Below are 13,322 nucleotides of genomic sequence, written 5' to 3' on the forward strand. Positions count from 1 at the left end.
CAGCTCAGAAAAACATAATTAGGAAGTTTTTAACTTTTGAAATCAGTTTACTGCTTCAAAAAAGACAGTCATTTGAGTCTGGGAGGCATAAAATGTTGCTACTGTGATTTACTCTTCTGAAGTTTATGCAACAGACACTTGCCACATACAAGCAGTGTCTTCATCTTCCAGAGCAATACTTCAGCAAAACAAGGTTTAGGAATTGACAGTGTGGTTTGTGATTTAAAAAAAAAAAAAAAAAGAAGGAAAAACACTAAACCCCACATTTTTGGCTAGCCTCTGAGCCTCAAAAGTTTACTGACCCATGTATTTTATTTATTACAGGATCTTGCATTCTTCCAGCAGCTCGTCCTGTTTCTACTACATTCTAGACCCTAAAATGCATATTTAGTAATTGGTCAATTTTGTGTATAGTGTACAGCAAACCTAATAAGAACCTTCCAGCTCACATCTTCCCAACAGGAATCCAGCCATTTCAAGAACTCAGCATGACAAAGCACTCCATTTACAGCAATTCCCTACAACATTCCTCCCTCAGTAATACTCACCATTCATTAGACTGTAGTGTAGGGGATTCATTCTGCGCTATGTGATATAAGGCACTCATTGCGTTCATATTAAACAAAGGAGGCTTCCTTTCCGCTACACACAAAAGAAAATAATTTTTATATAGGGAGATAGTCTCAGGTTTTTTTTGCTCTTTTATATTTTTTAGTTTACATCCCTTTAACAAGAAAACCACATCAGCAGAATCACTGTTGCCTGAACACGGAACCCCAAACCAACCCTACCCTGCAATCAGACAGATATGTTGGCATATGTCCTATACCATCAGTTTCTCCACTGCAGAAGATGAAAGCACTTTGAAGATCAAATGCCTCGTCCTCTCAAGTTTCTAAATTACGTGGTTTATCATAGTTGAGTTCTCTGACTCATTTAAACGCACTAAAATAGGAGTAAGTTAACAGTAAGATCTATACTCAGTGTTTAGCCACTAACATCCTTGGTTTGGTGTCACCCTTCTGCTTTTGTTTGTTTGTTTTGTTTTCAAACAAAACAGCACAACACTAGAGTTGCTAAAAAGCTAATAAATTTTTAATTTTATCAGGACATCACGGCAGTGATGTAGAAAAAGCTGGTTACAACAGCCATCGAATCACACTGAACTGACTAAGCACCCGGGCAGGAAGTCAGTAACAGGCTAACTCTTCATACTATTTTGAGAGTTGCATTCTCTTTGGCTCTTCTCTCTTTCAAGCTTGTGTTACTCTTATAGACTGACACAGCATGAAAACTTAATGAGGAAGGAGATGATCTCACTGTAACAACAAAATTGAAGCTTCATCAGAATGTTTATAGGGTAAACCTATAAAGCTCAGCCTCACTATAAACATTCCAGAGAAGCTGGTCAGGCCATGAGGACATTCCTGCACCAGTGAAAATGCAACAGAAAGCTTTCCTTCCTGGGAAAAAAAAAAGGATTAAAAATAATTTTTTATTCTGCTCTTTAACTCGAATAGTAGCAGTGACCTATGTATCAGAGATCACAGCTATTCGTTGCTGTCAGGGAACAGACTAAGCCCTATGAATTCCTGACAACTGGTAAATTGAGGAATTAAGCCTCAGATGCAGCAATTTACCTTCTCTAAGCTGTCAGATAACCAGTTGTCTCTACTCAGGATCAGACTGATGATCCATTAAACTATTTTAACTGGCCGTTCTCCCTATCTTTTTTCTCCTAACTCACCTGGATAAAGTACAAATCTTCAGGAAACAGTGAAACTGAGACCTCAGTGAGGGCCATTTCTAAGACTAAGCAATAGTTTGAGAAGACTGTGAGATGTCTCATTTTCTTGCCTCCTTCCCGTGCTTAATCAAACCAACACACATGAGATAACCACACCGATCCAGCCTATAATACTCTACCATCTTGACCTGGCCTCGCCTCCCACCAAGTTAGAAGCCATACACAAAGCCTAACGCTTCGTATTGCAAAAATGCAGCGTGCAGTAAGGCACCCGGGGGTGTGGTGGCCATGAGCTAACTGCATTCCTGGAGCACTGCAGCCAGCCAAATCTCCTCGGTCCACTCAGAGCAGGATTCTGTCATGGCAGTCACACCCCTTGAACTTGCTTTATATTGGCAACAAAAAATCTCTGCTCTGAAGAAAGAATCTATTTTGCGTCCTGGAAGAAAATGAAGTTGACGGTTTGGAATGCCAGACAGCATTTTTAGCTCAACTGTGCAGTTCACATGGATTAGCGTTTTCCTGAGAGCTCCTGCTGCCCCACCAGGCTGCTCCTCCTGCGTGGTCGCTTTGGAGCACAAGCGATGAGACCTGACAAGGATGGCAGGGCAGCCTCAGGTACAACGAGCAGGAATAAACCTCACCATCCCTGGAACTTACAGCTACGTGCTCCTAAAGAGCTGGGTCCTGACTAACATCTAAGTAGTGCTGTGTTGTGCTTCCATGAGTGTATTTTTGTTCCTAGAAAATATCACGCAGTACTTTTAAATAGAATGCCATACTAACGTAGTCCTTTTCAATTGATGTTCAGCTTTAGGAAGTCTGTTCAAATGGCAGTAGCATAATTTCTTCTGGTTTTGATTTATAAGTTAACACTTCAAATTGGATTATTCCTTTTTTTTTCTTTTGGTAAAAGAGATTTTCTAGCCACATCTATTCACAAATGACAATGTACACTGAATATAGCTTTGAAACTGTTCACTTATCCCAAACTTCCCATCATTGCAGGACTCATTCATATATCCTAAAGTTCCAGGCAAACATCAGTTTATACCACTAAATATATTTTAACATCGGTATTTTCAATGGCTCGTTTATAAACCTGTTCAGCAAGTAGACTGTTTTTCAGTTCAAAAGTTAATTACCTCTCTCACAGAACGTGAACACCTTTAGTGATATAGCTTAGCTATTTTCTTTGTTTATGTAACTCTTTCTTTGGGTACTGAAAACACCAGCTCAATTAACATCAAGTTGGAGACTTGGTCTTTAATTCTGTAGAGCACATTTAGTCCTTTTCTCTAAAATTCAAGCCCCTGAGAAAAGCAGGGCAAGGATGCAAACATATGTCTCCAGCACTGTAATTCAGCTGAAAAGTTCTATGTATTAAACAGTTCTGTCTTATAATTTTTGCAAAGAAAATAACTTACCTAACTCAATACAGGTAATTCCAAGAGACCAAACATCTACTTTGCCATCATACTGCCCTTCATCCATGGCTAAAATCACTTCTGGGGCCATCCTAAAATAGTAAATCAGCGCTCATAAAATTGTGTGCAACAGAACACATTATCATCACCAGTGTTTCAATGAAACAGACTGCTTCACCGATTTCAGCTACCACGAACACATAATTCCCCAAGATACCAGGCATGAACATGGGATACTGGAAACAAGGATCAGTTCGTATGTGGATGGAGCTTAGAATGCCACTCGGCTGGGCACCCATGCTAGTACAACCCCCTAAGGAGGCTGCATAATGTTTCCTTGTGCTTTGCCCAGCTCTCCATTTATGAGTATCGCCACCATCTCGCCCTCCCACATTTCCAATAGTTTAGCTGGCTGGCCAACTCTGGTGAAATAATTATAGCATGCAGTTGTGTAAACACCACAGATTCGGTGTAAGAGATCAAAAGCATACAAGGGATCTGCAAAGGGTTTTGTTCAATGAACCTGGCCTTTCCTATGAAAGAAAAAACACTTCAGTTATTTCAACAGCCAGATGCGGTAAGAACATACGAATTGTTAAAACCACTGGGGGGAGGGATTAAAATATACTACAGATTATTAAATCCCACCCCCACCACTTAAAGTCAGGGTAAATAGAACAACAAAGTACTTTTATTACTTTTTGTGAACTACAAGTACAAGGAGTCACAATTTCTCGGAGTCAGAACCTAATTACGATTTAATCTCTCTTGCAAAGTACATTTTATCACTACCACAACTAGAGGATTACAAGGCTAGCTCCAGTGAAGTCCAAATACATTAAATACCCAGTAAATGATCCTTTCACTTCACATAGCCAGAAAGGCTTAAAACACTTGGCTTACCAATATGGCGTCCCCACAAATGAGTTGGCAGGAGATGCTATGGAAGCAGATCCAAAGTCAGCAAGTTTCACCTGTCCTGGCTCTGTCAGCAGGATGTTTCCTGCCTTGATATCTCTGGTTATAGAATACAAATGTCAGGATTATTCCTCTCCAAAAAAGAAAACCTTCTATAGGACATGACAAGTATGCATTCACACGTTCAATCTGCAAAATACCCGCATTTCCTCCAAAGACAAAACCTTTAATCTTTGGGCTAATAGCTTAACGTTACCCTTGATCTTTGAATCTAGCTTGTCTTAAAAATCAACTTAAAATTTCAGCTACTTCTAATGGCACACCTAGATAAGCTTCGTACACAGTTCAGCAATAACGTCTTAACCAACATTTATAAATGTTTTTCAGAAAGTCCTAACAGTGCAATTATTCTAATCGCTCGTCCTACTAAAATGTAGCTGGTACTTTAAATAAAAGAGCCTTTTGCATCCTATCCTTGCTGTGTATTTCTCAACACTTTTTTTTTTTTTTTTTAATATTAGCATTCTCCTCTTCCCAACAATGTCTCTACTGAAGCTGCTGCAAGCTGTTTAGGTGAACTCAGTCTACCTTGTTATTCACTGCTTCAGGGAACAATCAGCACCATACCAAGCGCTGAAAAGCTTAGCAAATTCTGCCCTTGTGCAGAAATTATGAACGCCAGAGACAGCGCATACAGAAATACATAGCTTGCTAGGATTTTTTTTATTATGAATTACTAGTTTGGGAGCCTATGGTCACTGCAAAAAGAAAATATCTGCTTACGAATATTAAATTTGGGATGAAGAGGATACAATCAACAAGGTAAATTATCTATAAGTGCATGAGACAGCAAAAGTATAACCACTTACCTATGGATCATATTGTGAGAATGCAAGTATGCTAATCCCTGGAGAGCACCATGGGTAATTGCTGCTATTTCCACTTCTTGCAATGGCTTTTTATGAACTTCAGGAAAGAATTTATTTGAAATTCAATATTAAAGAAAACAATGTAGTTTGCAGCATGCAAGTGAGTACTGTTAACAATGTAAACACAGAGAAAATACTAAAACTTAATTTTACTAGGTCCAGCATGAGAAGCAAATGTGCAATTTAAAAGTAGTTCACAGCATAAAATACATTTTATAATCAGATGTAATCTTTCACTGTAAAACAGCAGCTATTTACTATCAAGAGACTACTTTGCAACTGAAAACTACATTCTTGTCAGTTCGGTGACAATTCTCCCAGATATGTTTGAAACTCAATTTTCCATCTAAGTTCCCAAACCCTAGAACTTTATGACAATTCAGACACAAATAAACAAACTGCAGCAATAAAGGTGACTCCCAGACAGCTCAGCCTTTTGTCCTGAAATGCTTCTGGCAAGGGTAGGAGATAAGCAACTTACTGAACACACATATTTCTTCCAAGAAAGTTCACTTCAAGAAGCCTGACAGAAAAGCGACCGTTTAACAAAAGATCTCATCAAGTAAAACCCTAATACCGCTGCGGTGCTATTTTGGTCAATAGGCCTACAGTTGTTAGTAAGCATTAGGATCAACAGCAAGGGTTTTCAGAAATGAATCTTGAACTGCCGTGACATGAGAATCTCAAACTCAAAAGAAAATAAGGAGATGACTGACAACTTACTTAAAAATAATATGAACTAAAGAAAAACTGGGCTTATCCAGGAAAATTGATATTCTACAGAAAAGCACCACATTCACATAAGAATTTCCCAAACTGTCTACACATACTCTTCTCCCAGATAAAACCATATACCCAGGGACCATTCCATGATTCTATAACATCCTACCTCTGTACTACTGATTTTTTTCAAGTAAGCATGTGTGACATACCTTCTAGTAAGTCTGATGCTGATCCTAAACAATATTCCATAACAAGCTGTATGGGAAGAAATCAGAATAGTTGTTAGAAAATCTCTGATAGCAAACGCATATTTTCTAGATTTTCCCACAGAAATCTAGAAATAATTACTGGTGCATAAAATACAGCCTAGATTGCTGGTCTGCCCCATGTCCAGCAAGGAGGAGAAGGAGCTTGACATTTTATAAAAACAGACTGCCCTTTAATAAACTCCATGTGCTTAGAACTCCATAGCTTTTATGTAAGAAAGAAAGGCGGGTGAAAAAATATTCCAGAATATATTGTGTCCATGAGAAGAAGCAAATTACTGTACTGCAAAACAAACCTATAATAAACAACAATAAAATGGCATTTAGAGTGACCAGCAAAAATCCTCGCACGGATTGTATGCTAAACTTAGCTGGGAATCAACAGTGCTCAGCTACAACAATGCAAGTATTGCTTATAACATAAGCCCCATACTAGCACTGACCCCTCACACAAGAGCAGCTCTTACTGGAATTAGCACTGCCTTCTTGTGTAAGACACCAAGCAACAACACTTTTAAGGAAGGCAAGAACATTTTCAGAGCCTGTTATGTATTGCATTACATACCTTATTCTATATGCATGTACCTAAAACTAATGTTAAATTGCACTTAACAAGCTTGTCAGAGTATTAAGGGGCTATTTAGAGATTTACTTCAGGATTTTGTTCCAGCCAGATTTCAAAAAAAAAAAAAAAACTAAAACTTTGTCCTACAGATTTATTGAAGCTGATACATGAACTCTACTTACAATTTAAATCATTGCTGCAGTGATTTGATTTCTTTAGTACATAATAGTAGAAAGACCTTGTCAATAAAAGGTGCTAAATCACATTTAGTTTGACAAGATGCTTCCTCTGCATGACCAAATGCATCTATTCCTACACACAGTTTTATGCAAACAAATTCCAATAAACCACATTTAGTTTGATGGTTTGTTTTTTTGTTTGTTTAAATCAAATGCCTGAAATTGGTTAGGAGATGACTGCCGGAGATAAAAACAGCTAGTTGGTTTTGTCACTAAAACACATGCAGAAAAAAACCACCACCAACAACAAAACAGCAGAAGTAAACAATATACAACAGAAGCATTTAGTTAGATAGCAGAAATACTAACAACTCAAAACATACTGTGTTTACAATTATCAGTAGGGACTCAAGCCTATTCCATTAAAATACAATTGAACACTTACTTCTGGAATACATTCAGTCAACCTGTAAAGTACTGAACCACTAACACTCAGGGGCATACCAAATGTTTTGTTCAGGGATCTCAAATATCCAATAAACCTGACATACTCGTCTCCCAGGCAGTACCAGTGAAATTCTCACTTTTCCTTAAAGTGAGAAAAGTGACGGAGATATTTTTTTCTCCAGTTTTTATTTATATTTTAAATACTCAGTCCACCAAGCTAAACACATTAGAATAACAGCACAGTCACCTGACTCTGAAAATTAAAGGGAAAACTTTCTAAATCTTGTTTCCAAAAACTACGTTCAGTTTTGCTGAGCATCCCCAAGGTCCTTGGCTACGCTTATCTGCATCTGTGCAATGTAAATGTTCAGGTGCCTCTTGAGAGCCAGCTGGAGATATTTTAAAGCACCCTTAACCAAGGCGAAAGAAGTGCAGAGTGCAGCAGATGCTTACCCATGCTGTATGTTCCCGCAAATAGCAGCCTTTGTATTCTATACTGTTGGGGTGTTTTATTCTTTGGAGGAACTTGACTTCCTTAATAATATCCTGCCATTTCTGTAGGAAAAAAAAGGAACAGAAAGACTTCATGAAACTGTTGGCTTATTTTTTTTGATCATGTTAGTATGTCATTTATTTATTTTAAAAGGCAGAAATCATCCTTAAATTCCAAATCAAAAAAGTTTATATCAACACCATGACACTCAGTACTTAACTCCTCAACTGACCTACACAATAAGAAGTTGATCAATTAAAATGTAGGGGAAGGATCTCTCTTCGATGTAATGTTTTGTGTTTATAGGTATGTGTAGGATATACTGGTAAACACATGATACCTGAGGAAGTCCTGAAAAAGAAGCAATCCTTTTTTAAGGGATACCATTTCTGCTGTCAAATCAAACATACATCCCAACCTGAAAAAGGTGTGGATAAGTGTCCTTTGGCAGGATGAGCTATCTCTCATTTAACTCTTATAAATATAAAGACTTATCCCTACCAGTAAGTACACTGCACTGGATGATGCTCCATTTATCAGCTGTCAAATATCTATGTTCTTGGTAACACTCCTCCATTACTAGTTTAGTCCTTACAAGGAACAATTTAACATGAGTTATCTTTCAATAAGGGAACAGTTTTGCAGGAGTAAAAGAATAAACAGATAAAACAAAATTCAGGTGTACGATAAGAGGAACTTTGCCAGTACAACTTAAAAGTACAGAAGAGGCCAAAATGTCGTTTTCCAATATGTGCTTAGACACTTTCATTGCTCCCTTGGAGAAAATTGGCAAGTCCTTCCATTTGCAGCACATCCACCCATCCTCAGGCAAGAAAAGCAAAAGCTGGAAAGTGCAACGGTAAAAACAAGAACTACTGGAAAAGATGTTCAAAAACAAATGCAGTAGCTGAAACCACTTAAGTATGCAGATGTCAACATGACAGTGTTGACACTGAAAATGTTTTTGAGAAAGAATATCAGTTCTGAAGTTAATCAGAAGCAGAGAAACCTCACTCAATAACCAAAAGGGTCAAAAGTTGTCTTCCAGGCCCTGTTTATCTCGATTCCTCTTGTGTGCGTGGCTTGCAGTCATCGATGGACAGAGGGTCCAGAGACTCAAATGCTTTGGAAAACATGTACAAGCCCCCAGTCTTCCCCAATACAAATGTTGAGGTCAGAGGCACAAATGAAATGAGGGAGCAGGGCAGCCATACTGGAGGCAACTCACTGACTAAGCGTTTCTCAATACCAGGAGTTTTATGAGAAGGACATTCGTGCAGCTACACTGATATAAACTTTCTCACTGCCGCTCTCATTCCGGCACTAGGATGACCTGGTTGCCTTTGAGGTACTAAGCACTAAAAGCCAAACCGAGGAAGCGCCACTCGAACTTCTTCTATATTGGGATGAGAGAGGCGATATATTAGTCAAGACTTATTCATGATTTCCTGAGCAAAAAAAGCTCTGAGATCACATTAAGAGCGCAGTGCTACATATTTCAAAGGTTTTAAACTTGTTTTAAAAACGAAATGTGCTTATTTTAAGGAGTGATTTATCCCACCAATTATAAAATCTTATTAAGAAAACCAAGTAAATATAAACGATACCAGAATGCCCTTAATGAATTCTCTTTACACAGACTAGATCATAACTTTCGCAAACTTCTGAATACAACAAATAAATATAGAAGTAAAATATAAAGTGTTTTAATCCTGGTCTTATTACTTTCTTCAAAATAAAGAAACATACGTATTGAAGACAAACAAAAGCTATTTCTGAAGCATGCACAGTTTGTTTCATTCATGTGAATAGAGTATTTATAGCTCACAGTAATTAAAACAGTAGGACAAGTAGTAAGTACAAATTATTCTTTCATCAGTACACAGTTAAACAAGTCACTGCAGTGACAAAATAGAAACATGCATAGCAAAATTAACTGTGAAGCTAGAATTTAGGAGTGCTGGAGACACTGCCACCTCTACCTCCTACACATATACATACAGACACACACAGAAAGGAGGCAATACTTCAGTTCCTTGTAGCGCAGATGATCAATGCACAAAAGGCAGCACAGAAAGCAACGAGTTGTTAGTCAAACTCATCAGTTAGACTGCTTCTAAGACTGGGATAGAGAGAATGGAGGGAGGAAACTATAAATGCCTCGAGCAATATGCTTGCAATAAATACTTCTGCTGAAAAAATGGCACCCTAACTTAATAGATGTCATTACCAGAAATAATACCAAATCAGCTGTTCACGTCTTGTTGGGCTTTTCAAGAATCTGTATTAGCACTTAAACGTTTCAAGTATAAAATCAATTATCTCTGTTAAGCGTCTTAAGAAAAAACACACATCCAGGGTGGCCAAGAAAACATTTAACATTTAAATCTCAGAGGCCTACTTTTAGAGATCACTCTGCAAAGGCTACCTTAATCCCCGGCTCTGACAGTTCTTCCCTGATTGTGCTGCCGTTCAGATTTTCACACTCATTCATTCACTGTTGGGTTTTTTTTGCTTTGGTTTTAGCTCCTCCTCAAGAGTCATTTCAGGGAAGGGTGCATTCTGCCTTACCACTTTGTATAATGCAAAATTCTCTCTAAATCTTTCACTGCTGCATCCATTGCTCTAATTCCTAATAAATTTTTGTACAGTAAGTAAAATGGTAATAGTAAGGAAAGAAGGAATTCAGAATTGAAGGTCTAAGGGCAAAACGACAACTCCTTTTTTGAAGACCGAATACAAACATAACAAACATACTATGTGGCCCTGCAAATGTGCACTTCATGTCTGGAAGCAGTGAGCCCTACTGACGTTTCCCAGGAGCAGATTAGACAGATATACACTGCGAACAGTAAACAAATTTGTTTTGTTTACACAGTATCCTCATTCACCTTTACAGTTACAGGGAAGATCTCTCTTGCTGTAGCTGAAGCTAATTAAAATCATCCCACATAATAAGCATTTGCAGAGGTCAAGATTTAATACGTAGGATATTCTACATACCTCATTGGACTGCTTCCCACTATATGACATTTTCTTGATGGCCACCACTTCGTTGGTGCGCACATCACGTGCCTGTAACACAAAAACATGAGGCATCAGTTTCTTGAGGTCATCATTTCCCATAGGATGTAAAACAAACACACACAGGGAGTTAACTCCGGCAGAAGCAAAGAAAAATCTCTATCCGTTTTTTAACTTTTATAGGGAGTAAAAACTAAAATGTCTTCTAAGGGGTGTGACTGCTGCATCTATCAGAAATCTGTGAGACAAGGTGCAACAATTTTCTGTGTTCAGCATTCAGCAAGTCTCTGCAGGAGCTGAATGCCATCACTCCTAAACTAAAAATCAGTGCTTACAAAAGCAGCTGCGATTCCAGAAGAACAGATCCTCTCTAAACCAGCTTCTCTCCCATCCCAGGTAGATTCCAGACAAAACAGAAGCGAAGCTCAGCCCCCTTATTCCATCTCAAACATAAGCAAAGATGGCACAGGATGCACAGGAGATACCTGCTCTAGCCAGCAGCAACTTTCTTCCCAGTGCTCACAAATAAGCTATCACATCTTGAGGGAAGAAAGATCCTACAAGGATGGCAGCACTCTAAGGGACCCATCTTCAGGCTCCAGCTCTGACTTTCATTTTCTCAGTCTAATAACGTTATTGTTTATACTGCAGAATAAATGCACGTGGTTTTTCACACACCAACAATGCAAGGTAAGACAAGTTTTGTTCAATTCAGCTCCAAAGCGGTGGCCCAGGCGCCCTTACAGGGAAGGGCCCAGCACCGCTTCACCCCGCGGGGATGTCGGTGCCAACCCTGACCCCGGCCTGCACTCCTGAAGGGTTTGGGTGGCACAGCGCTGGGGGGAAACTCTGAGCATCTCCGATAAGCAAAATCAGCTTGGATACGAAGCCAAATGATATAAACCAAACTGATGTGCATGGCCGAACTCGCTGATGACTGATGAAAACGCTGATTTTTAATATATCGGTCCTACCAAGCACAGCCTATCAGGACAGGGGTTAATGAAGCATGAGGACTCTGCCTTTTGTAAAAAGGGTTTTCAGTCATATTTTAATTCTGTCATTCATTAAAAAAAGGCTCCCAGAATTCCCTGTCAGTCTCGATTTCAGCCAGCTCTGAGATGCTGGAACCAATACTATTTTTAGTTTTCTTTCTGTCTGAGAGGACACTCCCTCCAGCCCTGCTGATATTGCAATATTTTAAGGTTGGGGGGGGGGGGGGGGGGTCTGTTTTTGTGTTTTTTTTTTTTTTTAAGCAGAGAAGAATAAAATTTTAACTCCTAGACCTTTGCTAATTATAGGCAATCTCTGAGACATTCAAGCCAGTGAAGAGCTGCAATAAAGCAGGCAAGCAAAATACTACGGTGGAGCAGAAGGAGCACAGCGCTAACAAAAGAGAGTGGGTTATTCTTCTGCTCCATCTGCAGTGTTCCCGTGTAGTAGGTTTCCTGTGTCAAATGAAAGCTATTATTACATTGCAGAACATGGAGTAGGGTGAGGACAATACCAAAATGATTCAGAGGTGCCAGACTTGCAGTTTCTAAGAAACTAAAACCATGAGGTGAACCAGCAAAATTCATGTTAATTATAAAATAAACTTTTGTTGTTGTTGTTGCACTATTGCAGGATGTTTAATGCGACGGAAACAAAGAAGAAAAAAAGAACAGTTTATCTTATGTGTTAACTTAGCCAATTATCATGTAAGATAAACATATCACCCCCTTCCGGGGATCACTACTAAAAGGAAAGACAGGTAGGTAAAAAACTAAAGACTACACTGCATTTAAAAAAAAAGGTGGGGAGGATTTCAGGATTATCTGGATTTTTCTACTTGTTAATTACTCCCACATCTATTTATCATCAACATTTTGGGCCCAGGATGTATGCAATGAAAGCAGCCTGGTGGTGGGGTGCTAAACATTAGAAAACCCAAGCAAGCCACCACCGGCTGTGTTTGCATAACTCCTGGAGCCCCTCTTTGCCATAGGGGGACTGAAAAGCGACAACCCCACAGCTGACACCCCAGTGAATGTTAAAATCATAGTTTTGCTTGCTTTTTTAAATTTCCTTGTGATCTTGAAAAATTGGAAAAAAGGCGGGTCCTAGACAAAAGCCATAAAGTCATTAGAAAGCCAGCTGATTTCAACCAAACCAGGCTTGCTTTATGACAGACATTTCGGGGCATATATCCTCTGAAAACTTCATACAAAGGTTCAAACTCTGGTGCCCTGAGTAACTTCAGCAGCGACACAAGACAGGCATGAGCAAACAAAAGGTGAAGTATGTCATCAACTTTGGTAATATGCTTTTAAGCAGTTATTAACTGTAATCCAATATCACACTGATTAGATAAAGTTTAATAGTTTACATTAGCAGAATCAAAATACTGCTAAAGAAACTTGATTTTTTATTTTTCCCCAGCTATACAGAATAAAGGACACAAAACATACACCCCCTACCTCTTTTCTTTACGCTTATTTCACCTAAACTGAATTTCTCCCCCCATGCAGCCCATCCTACCACCTTTTGGGTTTCTGCTTGAGATACCAAGTATCATCATATGGAACAGCTTCAGATTCCACATCTGAGAACTACTGGCAACAA

The 13,322-nt window shown here is 38.9% G+C and overlaps 1 protein-coding gene across 5 annotated transcripts in view; it reads right to left on the reverse strand.

The window, feature by feature from the left end:
• TAOK1 (TAO kinase 1) overlaps positions 1–13,322 on the reverse strand; it is a 72,828-nt gene that overhangs the window by 27,949 nt on the left and 31,557 nt on the right. For all 5 annotated transcript variants that reach the window (XM_080563299.1, XM_080563303.1, XM_080563301.1 and 2 more), the window contains 7 exons: positions 10,698–10,769; positions 7,655–7,756; positions 5,954–5,999; positions 4,962–5,058; positions 4,078–4,191; positions 3,175–3,266; positions 549–642 (listed from right to left, as the gene is read on the reverse strand). In XM_080563299.1, coding sequence (XP_080419425.1) covers positions 549–642; positions 3,175–3,266; positions 4,078–4,191; positions 4,962–5,058; positions 5,954–5,999; positions 7,655–7,756; positions 10,698–10,769 — 617 coding nt within the window. The remainder of the gene's footprint in view (positions 1–548; positions 643–3,174; positions 3,267–4,077; positions 4,192–4,961; positions 5,059–5,953; positions 6,000–7,654; positions 7,757–10,697; positions 10,770–13,322) is intronic.

This window comes from Anser brachyrhynchus (genome assembly GCF_964034855.1).
Source record: "Anser brachyrhynchus genome assembly, chromosome: 20".
In the NCBI taxonomy this organism is placed as follows: Eukaryota; Metazoa; Chordata; class Aves; order Anseriformes; family Anatidae; genus Anser; species Anser brachyrhynchus.